Source organism: Daphnia pulex, chromosome 12 (assembly GCF_021134715.1).
Source record: "Daphnia pulex isolate KAP4 chromosome 12, ASM2113471v1".
Lineage (NCBI taxonomy): Eukaryota > Metazoa > Arthropoda > Branchiopoda > Diplostraca > Daphniidae > Daphnia > Daphnia pulex.
This window is the reverse complement of record NC_060028.1, coordinates 9,782,064-9,797,208: the sequence shown is the minus strand read 5'-3', so window position 1 is coordinate 9,797,208 and position 15,145 is coordinate 9,782,064. Positions and strand designations below refer to the sequence as shown.

The following is a 15,145-nucleotide window of genomic DNA, read 5'->3' as shown; positions in this document are numbered from 1 at the left end:
CTATACACACTCTAGACTGTTAAAAAAAATTCTGATTCGTAATTACCTGTAGAATTCTTACCTAATCCCACACTTGATCCATTCGTGAACATTGAAGTTGGCCTCTATTCTTCATTTGACTTGGGTGTGTATTAGTAGTAACTGTTTCAATCTCATAAAATTGATTGCGCTTCATGAGAAAAGAAAAAGTCAGAAGAAAAAAAAATTATCCATGTCACCAAAAAAAAATAATAATAAAAAAATCTGAAAACGAAAGGAGAGAAATAGCTACACAGACGAGAGATTACGAAATACCTCCCTTAAAAGAGTAGCAGGAAAAAGGCGGTATGGCTTGCAAGGATGAGAAACTAAATAAAGTTGGCTCATTTTGTACAATTACACACCACTCTTGTTTTATCGAGCGGCTATGATGCTATGCTGTCGGGATAGATTCAGAGTGAACGCTCAGCATGTGTTGCTTTAGCTGTTCCCGTTTCAAACGCGCCGTCTTCTCCTTCGAAGCGGGATTCACCCAATCGCACATTTCCATCAAACAGTTGGCACCTAAAATGTGACAAATTGAATTAATAATAGGGTCGACTTGTCAACCGGTAACAAGAAACTATACTTGAATGAACAACAATATGGTCCAAGAATCCCTCCCGAGTAGTAAATCGTTCGTCACATTGAGGACAAGGTTTAGAAGGCATGCCCGGAATCCTCGCTTCGTCTTCCTCTTCCTCCTCCTCATCCTCCTCCTGAGCTTCGACGACAGGCTCTTCCCTCGATACCGATCGAGGCCGACCCCTGAAAATTGGTGGAGGAAAAAACAAATTAAAAATTAAATGCCTTGTTCCGCCCGGAAAGTTTACGGTTCCGTAAATAGTTGGAATTTGTTCATTACCTTTTTCCACGGCTTTGACCTCGGCCCCGACCACGGCCACGTCCTCTGGGCTTGTAATCGTCGTCCTCGTCATCCTCGTAGGCAACGTAATCATCTTCTGAATTCTCGTCTTTTATTTTCGAACGGAAGGATATTTTCGATCCACGCGGTGGCCTTCCCCGTGATCGGGAACCTCTGACAGCTGGAGAAGCAATAGAACCAGGCGCATCCGGAGTTTGGCGCAATCCACTACCGTGGCTAGAAGCACGACCACGTCCTCTACCTCGGCCACGAGAATATGTCGCAGTCGAAACAGCTGCATTCTTCGATGCTGAAGCGACTGGCTTCTTCGGCTGACCCTCCTTCTCTCTAATAGCATTTTCTTCATCCACTAGGGCTTGCGAGAAACGTTCCAGATCATCAACTTCCTCTTCATCTTCTTCCTCTTCTTCGTCTTCGTCAAACTCGAAGATTTCCAGAAAAGTGGAAAGTTTCTTTGAGCGAGGCGGTCTCTTCCGTGGTGTGCCAAGACCTCGATCATACGTGCGAATAACCTGCATTCAATGACGAAAACAACTTTTTAGTCGTTATCCACTAAAAGGAATCCCGTACAACGACATGGCTTACCTTTAGTCGGACACCATTTTCCTCTGTTTCAACACCGTTCTCGTCATCTACTGCTTTCCGCTTCATCGAATAGGATTTGGGTGTGTTGACACTAGCGACGGGAGCAGGCGAAGGCCGCGGTGGGGTTGGCCTTTCAGGAACCAAAGTTTCGCGTTTTGTCATAGCCGCCTGTAAAACAGTTAATTAAGTTAGAAACGGGGCCAGACAAAATAAACTATTTCAAAGTACCTGAATAATGGCCGTCAGTTGCTCTTCTGAGGGTTGTTGGCCGGTTTCATCCAAGCCGATAACGATAACTTGATCAGACTGTTCCGAGTCTGGATCGATGTCGAATGTTGTTACATCAACTTCCCTGGGCTTAGATTCAGCGGCTATCGTTTGACGGATGATACGTGGAGGCGTGCGCTTCCGCTTTAATTCTTCTTCGTCTTCCATCCAAGGAAGCCGCACACTTATCTCCTTCTCTGGCTTCGGCGAATTATCAATACTAACTGCTTCCTTAATTATTTTCGGTCGAACTTGCCGGGTTCGAGGAATTCTAATAAAACATTCAAATTAGTTTCCCCTTTCTCAAGAATTCAATTATAGGCAACTTTACGTGTAGGTTAGTTTGGGAGTTTGAAGATCAGCCATGTACGAGGAACTGACGCTCTCTAGATTGGCGTACTTTTCCGGAGGGAACGACAACCTCACTCGCTTGGCGGGAGTCATATCTTCTTCGTCTACTTTAATCGTCCCACTCGGCAATGATAGGTGGACTGAAGAGGAAGAATGACCACTGAATTTATTATAATTCGTTCCCTGTTCCGACTGCAGCCGTTGCCGGGCTTGCAACAGAACAGCTCGGTTAAAATCGTCGTCATCCTTGTGCAAATCGTCTTCGTCCAGCATATCAACTCCCATAGCCAATTTCACCTACCACACAAAAAAATTCGTTTAGAACTTATCGGTTGACAAAACATTCAGTAATTTACCTGGGTTTCTTCAGGTGGTGCGGGTTCCACGTCGATGGAATTCGGATTCGATGCGTTGATTTTGGAAGCTTTAAAAGTTTGTGCTTTGCGTTTACTCACTCCCCGAGGCATAAAATAATCAACACTTCCAGGCGGCAATGTCGAGGCTGGTGCTTTATTTGCGGATTGATTTGTGGCCGTAAAAACAGTAGGAATAGTCACGGTGCGACCCATTGAATTGGTAGCTGTAACCAATCGTCCAGGTTTTTTCATTTGATTTGGGCTCAAGCTCAATGTCACAGTGGCCGGTGATGAAGCAGTAGAGGAAATAGCAGGCTTAGGAGATTGTACCGGGCCAAGTTTTACATTCCTAGGTGAAGCTTTCCCTGGAATTTGCATAGGTTCTTCAATAACTTCTAACGCTGGAGCATTGGCACCTCGAAGCAGCTTATGAATTCGTGACTCAATGCTTTCTCGCTTTGGCCTGGGGTAGGAAGTAGTGGCTTTATCGTTGATTAACGTAATGGAAGAATTGGAGCTTTCATCAAACTCGAAGTTGCTAGACGCAGCTGCTGCCGCCGCAGATTCTTGAGCGGCATTTTCAGAGGCAATTAAAATCTGCTCAGCTTGAGATAAGATGTTGGCTCCGGGAGTAGAAGATTCTGGGAAGCCGATGGCTTCTATCGAGGCAGACACAATATCTGAAAACTTATTTTCCGTGCGAAGATGATGTTGTTCCATGTTATTAGCATTTTCATGCATTTGCACCCAAGTATTCATATCCGAACCTCCACTTCCAGAGCTACCTCCTCCCGACGTCGAATAGACTAACGTGGAAGACAGACCGTAGCCGGCAAGGGCTGAAACAGGAACTTCTACAAGATGGGTAATACCATCTACGGTCTGTGCTAATTGCACCTGGACGTAAGGGCCGGAAGATGAAGAAGAATCTTGCTGAAGTGACTGTAGAGACATGGGTCTATGTTCACTAACCCTCATTAAAAGTTCAGCAGCCTGTGCATCTGTTATCATTCCTTCTTGCCCAGCGTCGACATAACTCACCTATGAATCAACAAAATATTTTATTAAACAATTCATGCAGCGAAAAATTATTAAACAGACCTGAGAATCGACGTAAGATCCATCGGTAGAAAGAGGAGCCATCTCTACCAACATGGCATTCTCGGCGTTGTGATAATTATTGATGGAATTTGATGGCTGAACAGAATTGAGAGTCAACCGACCGTCTTCCACTACGTAAACGTTCTGCGTGTCAACCATTTGCTGCGTCTCGTAGGCGGGTTCTTCCATCCCTGCAGCCGAACTATCAGCTTCGCAGACAGCAGTCGGGTTCGACATGTTCGTGTCCATGTTAATCAATTCAGAATTCTCCACCTCATTGTCTCCATAATTAGTTTCCAGATGAGAAGACGTTGGATTCTCGAGGTCTGCAGAAGCCTCCACTCCTTCCACGATAGCTCCATCCGGCTGTTCAATGTCGACTGAATTCATATAGTAACTGGAATCGACTCCTTCGTCACCTGGCCGAACTTCAACAGGTTGAGCTCCAATGAGATGTGCTTCCATTAATTGCGTGTCAACGGATTGTGCTTCAGTAGACTCTTCCTCGATCGTTCCACTTTCAACGGGATCGCCATAAATAACTTCGCCTTGTTCAGTTGCGACGGGATTGTCAAGGGTAATACCTTGGCTTTCATCAGGCTCACCAACTTGCTCGTCGATTGGGTCAGCTTCTACAGTTGGTGCATCATTTTCTATAGTTCCAGCTTGAATCTGGTCAGTTTCCATGGCTTCTTCATTCACTAATTCGGATTCAACAGCTCCAATAACAACAAAATCACCTTCGGTGGTTCCGCCATCAACAAAATCGCCTTCTGCGGTTCCTCCATCAACAAAGTCACTCTCTGTAGCTCCGCCATCAACAAAGTCGCTTTCTGGGACTCCACTATCTGCCTGGTTGGCTTCTACATTCTCTTCGACGTTCCCTCCTTCGATGCACTCGCTTTCATAGCTACCACATACAAGCGTACTCGACGTGCCTTCCAATGGTGTACGATCAACATGCTCCTGAATCGTATCATCAACACTGGAATCCACGGTTACTACTTCGGGGACACAAATTCCATTTTCCAAATGTTCAGGCTCAACTACAGCGAATGATTCACTTGTTTCAGGATCAGGAATACCATTCAAATCTTCCGGTTGAATTTCGGATGCTTCTGCATCAGTAGCGACCAATTCCCGTTCTTCAATTTCGAGTGTGCTAGAATCGGCGAAATCACTTTCCAAGACTGCAGCTTCTCCTAATCCTTCGTTTACTTCTAGTAGTTGACATGCAGATTCTGGGGCATTTTCTCCGTGTTCCATCTCGTTACAGTTTGCTTCTGTTGTGCAATCAGCAACACTGTTGGATACTTCGGAATGAGATGTCATCTCTGTTTGAGACAGTGAGGTCACGAGGCTTTGGTCTTCGTTAATGACATCACCTTCCGAATACGTTTCTCCTGCTGTGAAATGGGTTGTTGCACTTTCATCAATACTGTTGAATTGCTCGGCAGATTCAGCTTCGGCAATTCCAGGTTCAACGTTAGCCGTTTGTAATTCTGAACCAACGCTGTCGTTTCCAGGCACAACATCTTCGCTAGTTAATGGAACTGATGCAATGCCATATTCTTCAGTGTCTGCTATGACAGGTGCATCATCACTTATTGCAGGGGTGGCCTTTTCAATCAGCTGATTGCTACAGCTAGCCACCTGTTCATCATCAGGTGTTGTCCCATTATTAAGAGCAGTTTCAGTGCTGTCGGAGTTTATTGTAACTTCTTCAGAGTGTTGGCAAGCACCTGAATTCAAATTTGATTCCAGATTATCCTCCCTGTTTTCTTGCACAAGGGTTACTTCTGGATCTGCTGAATCAACATGGTTGGAAGTGGGGTCCGGATTGGAGTTATCTTCCATCGCTAGATTTCCATTGGTAGATGTAGGATCTTGAAGTTCTTTGGATGTTCCATCTAGAGATCCATCTTCCAAATACGGTTCCATGTTCGGAATTACCACCATTTGATGATTGACAGATGGCAAGACATCCCTGCATTGACCAGTGAATGATTCAGTAGAGCTTGAAACTTGTTCTAAATCAGCACCTTGACTGCAATCTTCTTTGTCTTCATTCAGTACATTTTCACTAGGGCTTGCAGCCATGGCAGCCATACTGACATCCCCAGTTGACACAACATCACTGCTAATATTTGGCACCAAGCTTTCACTAGAATGAACATTGTTAGACTGCTCAACATCAGCTAACTGATTGACTTCGACCTCTGAATTGGTTTCCAAAACTTGGGGTTCTGGAACAACAATTCCTTCCATATTGAAAATTCTAGCAACTTTTATTGAATAATTCAACTTCGCATGATGCCAGAACCGGGGGACGTCAATGTCACATCAATTTTAACGTTGGTTCATTCATTTACTGCTACAAAACTTGGACAAGTTTCAAATATGATGAACTGAAAACAACTTTTCACTGATGTGAAACAAAACGTCCCTTATTTATAATTAACACTTTCAAAATAAGTCGGGAATCGTCATTGCTATTAGTACAAGATTTGGATCACAGGTGATAGACAGACGCAATTTCTCAGATTTTCGTATGAATAATTCGACTCAGCTTCGGCGTCTCGTTGCCGTCTCACTGTGTGGGGGATGGGGAATAGAGGACATACGAAGGTAGGACGATCAACCGCCAGATGGAGCTGAAATAATTGCGTATCGCGTCGGTTTCTTTCTTTGAGATTGCCTGATGAAAAATAAAACTGAAATACACGTTAAATTATTAAAAAAATTCTCTTGATGGATTATTTTTTATTCTTCGTTATTTCTGTGAACTCATTCGAATTAAGTTGCATTGATTTGGAATGTTAACTCAAAGATGGCGTCGTTGCCATTTTTAAATCCACCTGGAGGCAAACGTCTAAACTACAAAAAATTGACAAAAAATAAAATATGAATTTTCTTTTCGAAAGACTTGCAATGATTTCTTATTTACACGTAATTTTCAATCGCTTGGATATACATTTCTTAGTTATCGGCTTGTGAGTTATCGGCTTACAAATTTGAAAAAAGGAGAATCATGGGAGGATAATAGAAAGTAGGATAGGAAGAAAAGAGAAAGAGTTTTTTTGGTTTGTCCTATAACAATGGCTATTTTCTCACGTACTCTTCGTCGATTGCTCTCTGTTACTGCAATAGAGTGAATCATAAATTAAATTTGTTTTTCCTTCCCTGCCATCAAAAGCTAGAGTAATGTAATGACGACATTTACTGACCCATTATACGACAGAACTGCAACCGCGGAACTGGACTGGAGTCTGGAACGAATCGCCGTCGAAGTGAAATAAGTGAGACGATACATCTACGGGAATTGTTTTGTGGTGTGTCACACAAAGCTTTTTTTTTCTTCTTTATTTCCTACTCACTCAGGAGATTCCCTCTGATGACTTTATTGGTCATATTCTTTAATCTATTGGGCAATCAACATTTGAAATGGATCTTAATTTCACATTTAAGCAGTATAATTAATATTACAACCGAATTTAATTGTAAGAACAAGGAAATTAAAACTGGTCTTAAAAATTTTAATTTCACACATTTTTTGTTTGGCAACGCCTCAAGTTCGTTATGAAAACATTTTTTCACTTGGGAATTGGGGCAACTTCAAAAACCTTTAGTTGCTTATTACAAAAACAAAAACAAAGATTAGACGCGCTGATTATTTCCTGCCTAGTAAATGCCGGAAGTGAGCTTATCAGAGAACATAGTATTTTCAAGCACATAGGAACACAATATTCACGATCACATAGTCCTTTTAAATATTTAAACACAATGGCTGATGTCAAATCTGAGACTTTTTTCACTCAATCTAATTCTCCTTTTCCTGGACCCACCGAGGATGAAAAAATCAGCGCCGATGAATTTTTATTGGCTTCTACCCACCTTGCCAACTTTTTTGGTTTTCCAAACATGCAACTTTTTGGTTAGTATAGAAAATTAACTGTCTTAATGCTCACATACAGGGATTCTAGGAACTGTTTTTACTCCTGTTCAGTCAGACATAGCAGGAAATGTCAAGGTAAATTAAACCTAATTACTTCTGTTTTCTAGAATACAGTTCCTCTCTCTAATTTTACCGTTTTGACATTTTCTTTTTGTAGAAACTGAGAAAGTTTATAGAAGATAACCCTGGGAAAGTGGTCTATGTGAATGATATAATTTTACTAGAGGCTAATTCAACAGAGTCCATTGCCATTGATGCACTGCTTTGGTTAAAACGGTGCTATAATACTTAACTAAAATACGTTGAAAACACCTTACTAACTCGTACTTTGTATCCTTGCAGAGCTCTTGAGTTCACCATGGTATTCATTGATGATATTGTATGTGACAGCAAGAATGGAACAGCTAATGAGGATTTGAGGCCCCTTTGTCTCCAAGCATATGAGAAGACACTAAAAAAATACCATGGCTGGATGGTTCAACAAATATTCAATGCAAGTCCTTGTCCTTTTTTACATGTCAGACTCTTTTTAACCTTACATTGTGCATTTGTTGCACGGCAGCTTGTCTCTAGGGCTTGCCCTTGGAGGCGAGATCTGTTACTGAGCCTAGCCCTCGGGAAAACGGACATGGAATCCATCGTACTGGCACAAATGGAAGAAGTTCTTGTCAACTTGAAGAAAAACGTGGCCATTATAAACCGGTTGTACGTAACGTACAATTTGAATTTAGACGTTAAAGTATAGGTTATTCTGAGCTGATGTCCAATTGTATCATTTTACCTTTTGCAAAGTTCCTATTTTCTTAAAAGATTTTTTAAATCATTTTCAACAAAGAGTTCCTGTGTAGCCTTCAGCACTAACACAAAATGAATAAATGTTTTTACTTTCAAGTTGTTTAAAGCATACAACGGGGACACGGAATATTATTTGATCGATATGCGTACAAGTGTATTGCGGGTTACAAAAGAATTTAATCGGGAAAGAAAACGAAACAATTCAGAGAACGAGATCAGGAGACGCGCGCGGTTATAAGATGAGGGACCACAGATTCAAAAGAAACAAAAATACGGTACAGACACACCGAAAACAATGTTAAAAAACAAAATAAATGGGGTGAGCGATTAGGTTAATATTATGTTTATATGTAAATATATATATTGTATACATAAACGAGAATTTTTCAGCCGAAAAATAAACATTTTCCTACCCAGGGTCTATTAGGTAAAAGTTTATTACTCGGAACATCCGAGAAGGGGAAACGGGAGTCGGTAAATTCCCCAATAACAATAAAAGACGGAATTTTTTTTCTTCTCCTATCGTCATCAAGAATGACCCCATTACGTTTTTTTTACCCAACCCGTATGTTTATAGTCGAGTCAAAAGTATAATTTTTTGTTTAAGACACACGAAATCAAATTTTAAAATTTTTCATTTTCAAATGAAATATGATTAGACTTAAGTATAAATATACCTCTACTAAATAATTACTTACGGTATTATGTGGGCAGGATAGAGTAAACTTGTTCCTAATTTCTTTTTCAGGCCAAACAGGTTAAGAAAAGTAGTAGGAATGTACTACAACTCGGATGGAATCGCATTAAAAAGTAACTCTTTTAAAGTCTCTGGAATGGTGATGCTGCTGATGATACGTCTACAGTTAACACAGCACAACTCATCCGGTACACTGACGTAGTACGTATATAACTTGGGCAGGCATCTCTAACGTGCGCACCATATAAATTGTGCCTGTCCCGTTTTTTCCTCTCTACACACTCGCACACTACACTACACACACACACACACCGCTCGACACAATAATCAATACGCTCAGTATATATATATATAATATGAATATACGCGAAGTCATCACTCGGCTGCTATGTCTATATGTGTTGCCCAACCGTCGGAATGTAACTCGATTGTGGTTTGAAACACAAAAGATTTGTTCTTCCTTCCCATGACTGTCGTGTCTGTAGTAGGCCAATTTCCAGTGAAATGCAGCTCCAAGGCGAAGAATAAAATAGGGGCTAACTAACTTTATTATAGTTTAGTATGTTTGATGGTCTCGGTCCAGTAGGTAGGAATCGTCATGGCTTCCAGGCTCGTCAAGAAGGAGTCATTATCGAGGGAATACATCTCTTCTGAACTGTCCTGCTATTCAGTGGGACGAGAGAAAGAGAGAGAAAAGTAGGCCATGAGTTTGTGTAAGATGAAAAGAACCTCGTCGTCACCGTTTCGGTTTCCACAGTTGCCAATCAAGTCACGGAAAGAAACAAAAAAAAAACTAATTTTCGATTGCAAAAAGAAAAAGAACAGTTGAACGACCGCAGCGGCGGCGTGTAAGAAAATCAGAGACTAAATTAATTATAAGGATTTTTCTTTTTTTTCCTTTCATTCAAAACATACCCTCGGAAGTTCGGGAGAATGGACGTATCCGACGCGGAAAATGTCGTCGGCAGCCCCCAGGCCCGTCTCGGACGGAGCGTAGCGTTCGCTCAGCGTTTCGGGACGGTTCAGCAGGTAACGCCGACGGTACCACCAATATCCACTGGCACCTGTCGTCACAACAAAGAAAGGAAGGCTCTCACATTAGTCTTATTCGTATTTATCCGCCTTGATATGGCTCCCCACAACAACAGAAAAATGGATTCTCTACTTGTTTTTTTAATATAAAACCGGCTGCGCTTGGCCACCTGACGCAGCCATCAAATCCTAACGATTTTGTATTTTTCTTTTTTCTTGTATCGCCTGAAAATTTGACTCACCGGCTGTAGTCACCAGAACCAGGAAAATGCACATGACGATGGCAGCGATTCCACTGCTAGTAAGGACATCCGGGCTGATGGTGCTGACGGAGGAAACGCCATCGCTGAAAGGTCCGTGAATGTCTTCGATGATTGTGCCAATCACTTTCGTCGACTTGGCTTCCGGCCATGGAACGCTTTCTTCTTGTGACAGGGCCCGTCCAACGGCCACGACAGATGACACGGCTAGCAACGGTCGGGCTGAAGTGTCGGGACTAGTCGTCGTCGTCGGATGGTTATTAACTTGGTCCATCAAAGCGGGCCAAGTGTTGGCATGTTCAGATTCCATTTCCGGATGCTGAATCGGCGATGGCGAAATGGTAATTTGATCTGTGACTATTGTAGTCTCTTCGTCGTCCAAATTGGCGTCCGTCGTCGACGAACTACTCGACGCATCGTCCGCAACATATTCATCCGCATTGCTGTTGGCTGGTGTAGTAGTTGATGTAGTTGTTGTCGAACTCTGAGCAGAAGTTGAAACGGTCTGATATGACTGGACCGATTCATCTTGTAGCTCGGGTTGAATGGACGACGACGATAAGGGGAGGTCGACACCGGTGACGGATGCAGTGGTTTCCATCAATGTAGTGGGAGTGCTAGGAGTGCTGGATGATAGGAAATAAGTTGTCGCAGGTTCAGAGCTGCTGGGCTCGACGGACTCCTCCGCAGTCTGCGATGATGAATCGGGGACATGGGTCGAATTAGACACGGACGTCACTGGTGGTGGTGGCGGCTGCGTGGACGTTTCCGGCGGCAAAATGGCCGAGGATACGCCGGCCACCTGATGTTTGACGCTCGTGCCGACTAGGATTTCCGCGGCTCGTTTCTTCCATCGTCGCTTTCCTCTTCCTGTCACATCTGAAATGGTCCGATGGACGCGAGTTACGTCAGACACGCTGACTGAATTTGCGTCATTCTTCAATTGTTCTTCAAGAGCGGATGACGTTATTACGGGGTTTTCGTCGCGGCCTCTCATCAACGGATCGATCCGTTCTTCATTTGGCCCAGCAGCCAGCGGTGGCGATTCAGGCCATTCGTCACGATGCGTTGAACCGCTTAGAGCCGGTTGTGATCTCGCTGTGACAAGCAGCAACGAGTCTACAATGACAAAATAATTGTTCATTAGAAAATTTTGAAAAATACAATAACAAAAAATTATAGCAGATCATCAGACCGGTTAATCTACTACGGCGTCCAATTTTGTGGTTCTACTTTTTTTTAGTTTTCCCTTCGTCGTCGTCTTGACATTTTCTCTAATTTTTCTCCTAAATGCGATACACTATACTTCCACCGTGGAACGACTTAACAACCGTGTGAAATCCTCATGAATCTTGATGATAAGCTTTCTACGTACTATATACACTCAAACTATTATTAGGCGATTTAGAAACTCTTCCAAAATCGATGAAAAACTAAACTGAACTGATCCTATTCTTGGAAATGGGAGACAATAGAGTTTTAGGCGACGGTAGGCTTGGCTGAATACGAGGAATTAAACGTCACCATGGCAACCTCTTCTTTTCCCTACTAGTAGTAGAGCTCAAATAACAAAATCATTCATTCGAGATGGCTCAAGGGACCTAGGCTAAGAGGTGATCGAATCCAATCAATGTCACTGCCAATTAATTGGAAAGCCCCTCATTATTTTCGTTCGTCAAGAGAAGACCTTGAATCTTGTTTTTTTCCCAATGTTTTTATACCTGAAACCTAAGCGTCGCTGTTGTTGGATAGCGGCGCCGAAACGTGATCTCAACTTCTCGCTAGTCTTCAAAGAGCTTCAAGTTTCTAGACAAAGACGGACGTGAAGAACCCTGCGGTTATGTCAGAGAGGCCTTTTAAAATGTTTTTGATTGAAATGAAAAATAAAGCCTCTCTACTTGTTGTTGCCTGGAGGTTTTCGCAGCGTAGATACATACGTACGTGTATTCCATCATTTGGGCTTTAGTTGCCAAGAGTGCTGCTAATCGAGTTAGAAAATCAAAAAAGGGAGCCTGCTAAAAAGCCCCGGCAGGTCATTTGCCTATAAAAGTACACGATGGTAGTTTTGCACCTTATTCAACCGAGAGAAGGACAGAACAAAAATGTTTATGCCCTTGATGTTAACACATGTAAATGCCCTTGACGCAAGGGATAATCCGGAACGTGTTGATACCCCAAAAATGGCCAACGAAAACAATTGCGCGACCGTCCTTGGGATCAGGTAGTATAACACTTCCAGGATTCTTGTGATTACACTTTTTTATAACATCATTTTCGACTGGGCGACCCTGTTGTAACTTTAATAGGAAGCCTTATTCACGGAGGAGATGATTACTGTAATATTCGATTGTTATTTTTGATCCGCAATTGCCCGAGAACGACACCAAGGAGATCGGTTGAAAACCGCCGTGCGGAATTCCGTCCAAGAAGAAGAAAAACTTGTCTTTTTGGCTTGGTCCAGACACTCCCGAAATCCAATTACGGCTACAGAAAACGAACGGGGCGTGACTGGCCAACGATGGAGCAACTGTTTGTAGTGTGTGTAGGCTGGTGGATGGCGAGTCTATATAGGGCCGTTCCGGGCGCATCCCACTTGCCAAACCGAGCGGATCTCTCTCTTTTGAAGTATTAAATGTATATCTTTTTCTCTCCCCCCTTTTTTTCTTCTTTTATAAACTCGGTCGGGTGCCTGTTTGTGGTGAGCAACTGACGATGTTTCTTTACTTTTAACGACCATTTGAAACAATTTCTTTGTCTTCTTTCTTTACTTTTTAAAGAGCTTTTAAGTGAAAGAGATGACAGTCGAAACTCACCGCCACATGTCAACGCCAAGTGGCCGTTTGTTCAGTTTGTTTCACAGCTGTCCGTCTCCATTAGATGAGAATTAAGATCCAACTAACTACAACAAAAACAGCTGCGTGTCGCAGTGGATTTCCCCCCCCTCGCTCTTGATCGTGTGTGTGTTACTATTATTTATAACTTTTGGTGGGGGTAAAATGTCCAGTAAAAAACACACCAACGACGTCAACCGAGATCATTACGACGACGCTATAAGCTTTTTTCGCTTAAACGAGAAACTATTGGCGGAAAACGTCGAGCTGCTTTCCCCTTCACGACGTTTGGAGGATCTTTTCAAGCGAGCCGAAATCGTTTTTCCGGCGGAAACACCCCACAGACAAAAAAAGAAAAAATTTCATCATTGCCTTATAAAATTTTTCCAAGTTTAATAATAAAAAGTTTCGGACGGTAAGCAGAGATCGTTGAAAGTTTTCTACCCGCAAAAATGTTTTCTTAAGAGTGTTCAAGAGATAAACGAGAATCAACTTACAGAGAAAGACTATTCCAAGTTCCATGGATTCCGAATAATCTCCAGGATCTTCAGAATAGCGTCGATAGTCGTCGTCCTGCTGGGATCATTTCCCAAAGTTACCAAGGAAAGCAGTTGAGAGGATTCTTCTTTTTTAGTCGTCGCGTGCCATTCCGTCGAAATCCGACACTATCATAACAAAAGAATAAACAACAAAAGCGAGCAGTTAGAACAAAAGAAGCACACGTTAAAATAGAGAGAGAGACTACTAACAATAACAATGAAACGTTTATTTTTGATTGAAAGATGCGATTAGTTCACACGACCGAAATGTTTGGGGGGCTGCTGCTGACGCCGGTTACTCGCCACGGCTGAGTCACGCTACACACTGGGCAACAAGAGTCGTAGTCTGTTAAAAGATATGAGCAGAAAAGAGAAGGAGGCTTTGGATGGTTTCTCTGCCCAGTATTTTTCTTCTCCTCGGACCACCTGGCGTCGACCAAGGGTAGAGCAACTGTCGTTGGTAGTTACCAAGGCTCTCTCTACGTAACGTATACACACACACACACATATAAAAACATAAAATACAGGAGAAAATAATAGACGCGTGACTCGATGCGTGCGCTGTGTCGACTTCCCGTTCACGCTCCCCTGACTTTTGGACTATTGCAACATCTACCGAGTCTGGGGCTGCGGTGTGGGTGTGTGTGTGTGTGTACACAGGGCTAAATTAGTGATCGTCACTAATCGATATCTCTTTGGCACATACGTTGTAAGGCCTCTCGTTTTTCGGGTTAGGAAATAACGTTCGAAGACGCAACCAAATCCGAAGAAAAACAGATGGGTGGGGAGTAGAGTTCGTTCAGTCACGGCGCATGCTCGATTCGACGATCCAATTACGCGTTCTCCCCCCCTCTGCCAATTCCTTGCCTTTTATATGGTTCATGACGTCTCTACTCAATTCTTCAAGAGAGAAAATGCACACAGGGAAAAAAGGTTTCTCTTGGTCTCTCCCCTCTTGCTCACAAGGTTGCCAAGGTTACCACAAGAAAGTAAACCCAAAAGGTGAGGGGAAAAAGGGCAGGTGGAAGAACAAAATGCACACACAGCCCCCTCTTGCACATTCCACACTCTGTCTATGCATACGTGGAAAACTTCTCAAAAATATGTTCTGGCTGATAAGCACGAGGAAAAATTGTATCGTTTCATTCCATTACATGTCGACAGGAATTACATTGACGGTAGACTGACTTACTTTTATTTCAATTTTGGTTTCGCTTTTTCCTGTTCTTTGGCCACAAGTACCGGACGTCAGTCAATCAGCTTGTTGTTTTGGTTCAAACAGGCCGCACAATCTATTATGTCTAAGCACGCACACTGGGATAGAGAGAGAGAGTCTGCTTTATGTGTATTATACCAGAATGGATTAAAACTCGACTGCATAGGGACAAGTTGACGGAAACACTGGCATGGCAAGGCAAGCAAGGACTCGATTCGGTCGAGGCCCCCCATGTGTGTGCAGTCCATCGATTTTG

The 15,145-nt window shown here is 42.8% G+C and overlaps 3 protein-coding genes across 7 annotated transcripts; 1 reads left to right on the top strand and 2 right to left on the bottom strand.

The window, feature by feature from the left end:
- Positions 1-110: 110 nt before the first annotated feature.
- On the bottom strand, positions 111-6,202 carry LOC124208506. Its single transcript, XM_046606260.1, has 8 exons — positions 3,565-6,202; positions 2,464-3,504; positions 2,088-2,404; positions 1,718-2,027; positions 1,490-1,657; positions 884-1,416; positions 608-786; positions 111-543 (listed from the first exon to the last, which is right to left on the bottom strand). The coding sequence occupies exons 1-8, from the start codon at positions 5,830-5,832 to the stop codon at positions 413-415; spliced, it is 4,947 nt and encodes a 1,648-aa protein (XP_046462216.1). The 5' UTR covers positions 5,833-6,202; the 3' UTR covers positions 111-412.
- A 949-nt stretch (positions 6,203-7,151) lies between these two features.
- Positions 7,152-8,575, top strand: LOC124208515 (glycolipid transfer protein-like). The gene is made up of 5 exons (XM_046606279.1): positions 7,152-7,474; positions 7,539-7,594; positions 7,677-7,795; positions 7,862-8,012; positions 8,082-8,575. The coding sequence occupies exons 1-5, from the start codon at positions 7,348-7,350 to the stop codon at positions 8,262-8,264; spliced, it is 636 nt and encodes a 211-aa protein (XP_046462235.1). The 5' UTR covers positions 7,152-7,347; the 3' UTR covers positions 8,265-8,575.
- On the bottom strand, positions 8,444-15,121 carry LOC124208513 (cell wall integrity and stress response component 2-like). Of its 5 annotated transcripts, none has more exons than XM_046606273.1 (6): positions 14,866-15,080; positions 13,884-14,152; positions 13,632-13,799; positions 10,286-11,422; positions 9,927-10,075; positions 8,444-9,674 (listed from the first exon to the last, which is right to left on the bottom strand). In XM_046606273.1, the coding sequence occupies exons 3-6, from the start codon at positions 13,654-13,656 to the stop codon at positions 9,561-9,563; spliced, it is 1,425 nt and encodes a 474-aa protein (XP_046462229.1). In that variant the 5' UTR covers positions 13,657-13,799; positions 13,884-14,152; positions 14,866-15,080; the 3' UTR covers positions 8,444-9,560. The 5 variants fall into 5 exon arrangements, with proteins under 5 accessions (XP_046462229.1, XP_046462231.1, XP_046462232.1 ...); XM_046606275.1 differs by having other exon boundaries at positions 8,444-9,671; positions 14,866-15,079; XM_046606276.1 differs by having other exon boundaries at positions 8,444-9,671; positions 13,884-14,019; positions 14,866-15,079.
- Between the last annotated feature and the right edge of the window lie 24 nt (positions 15,122-15,145).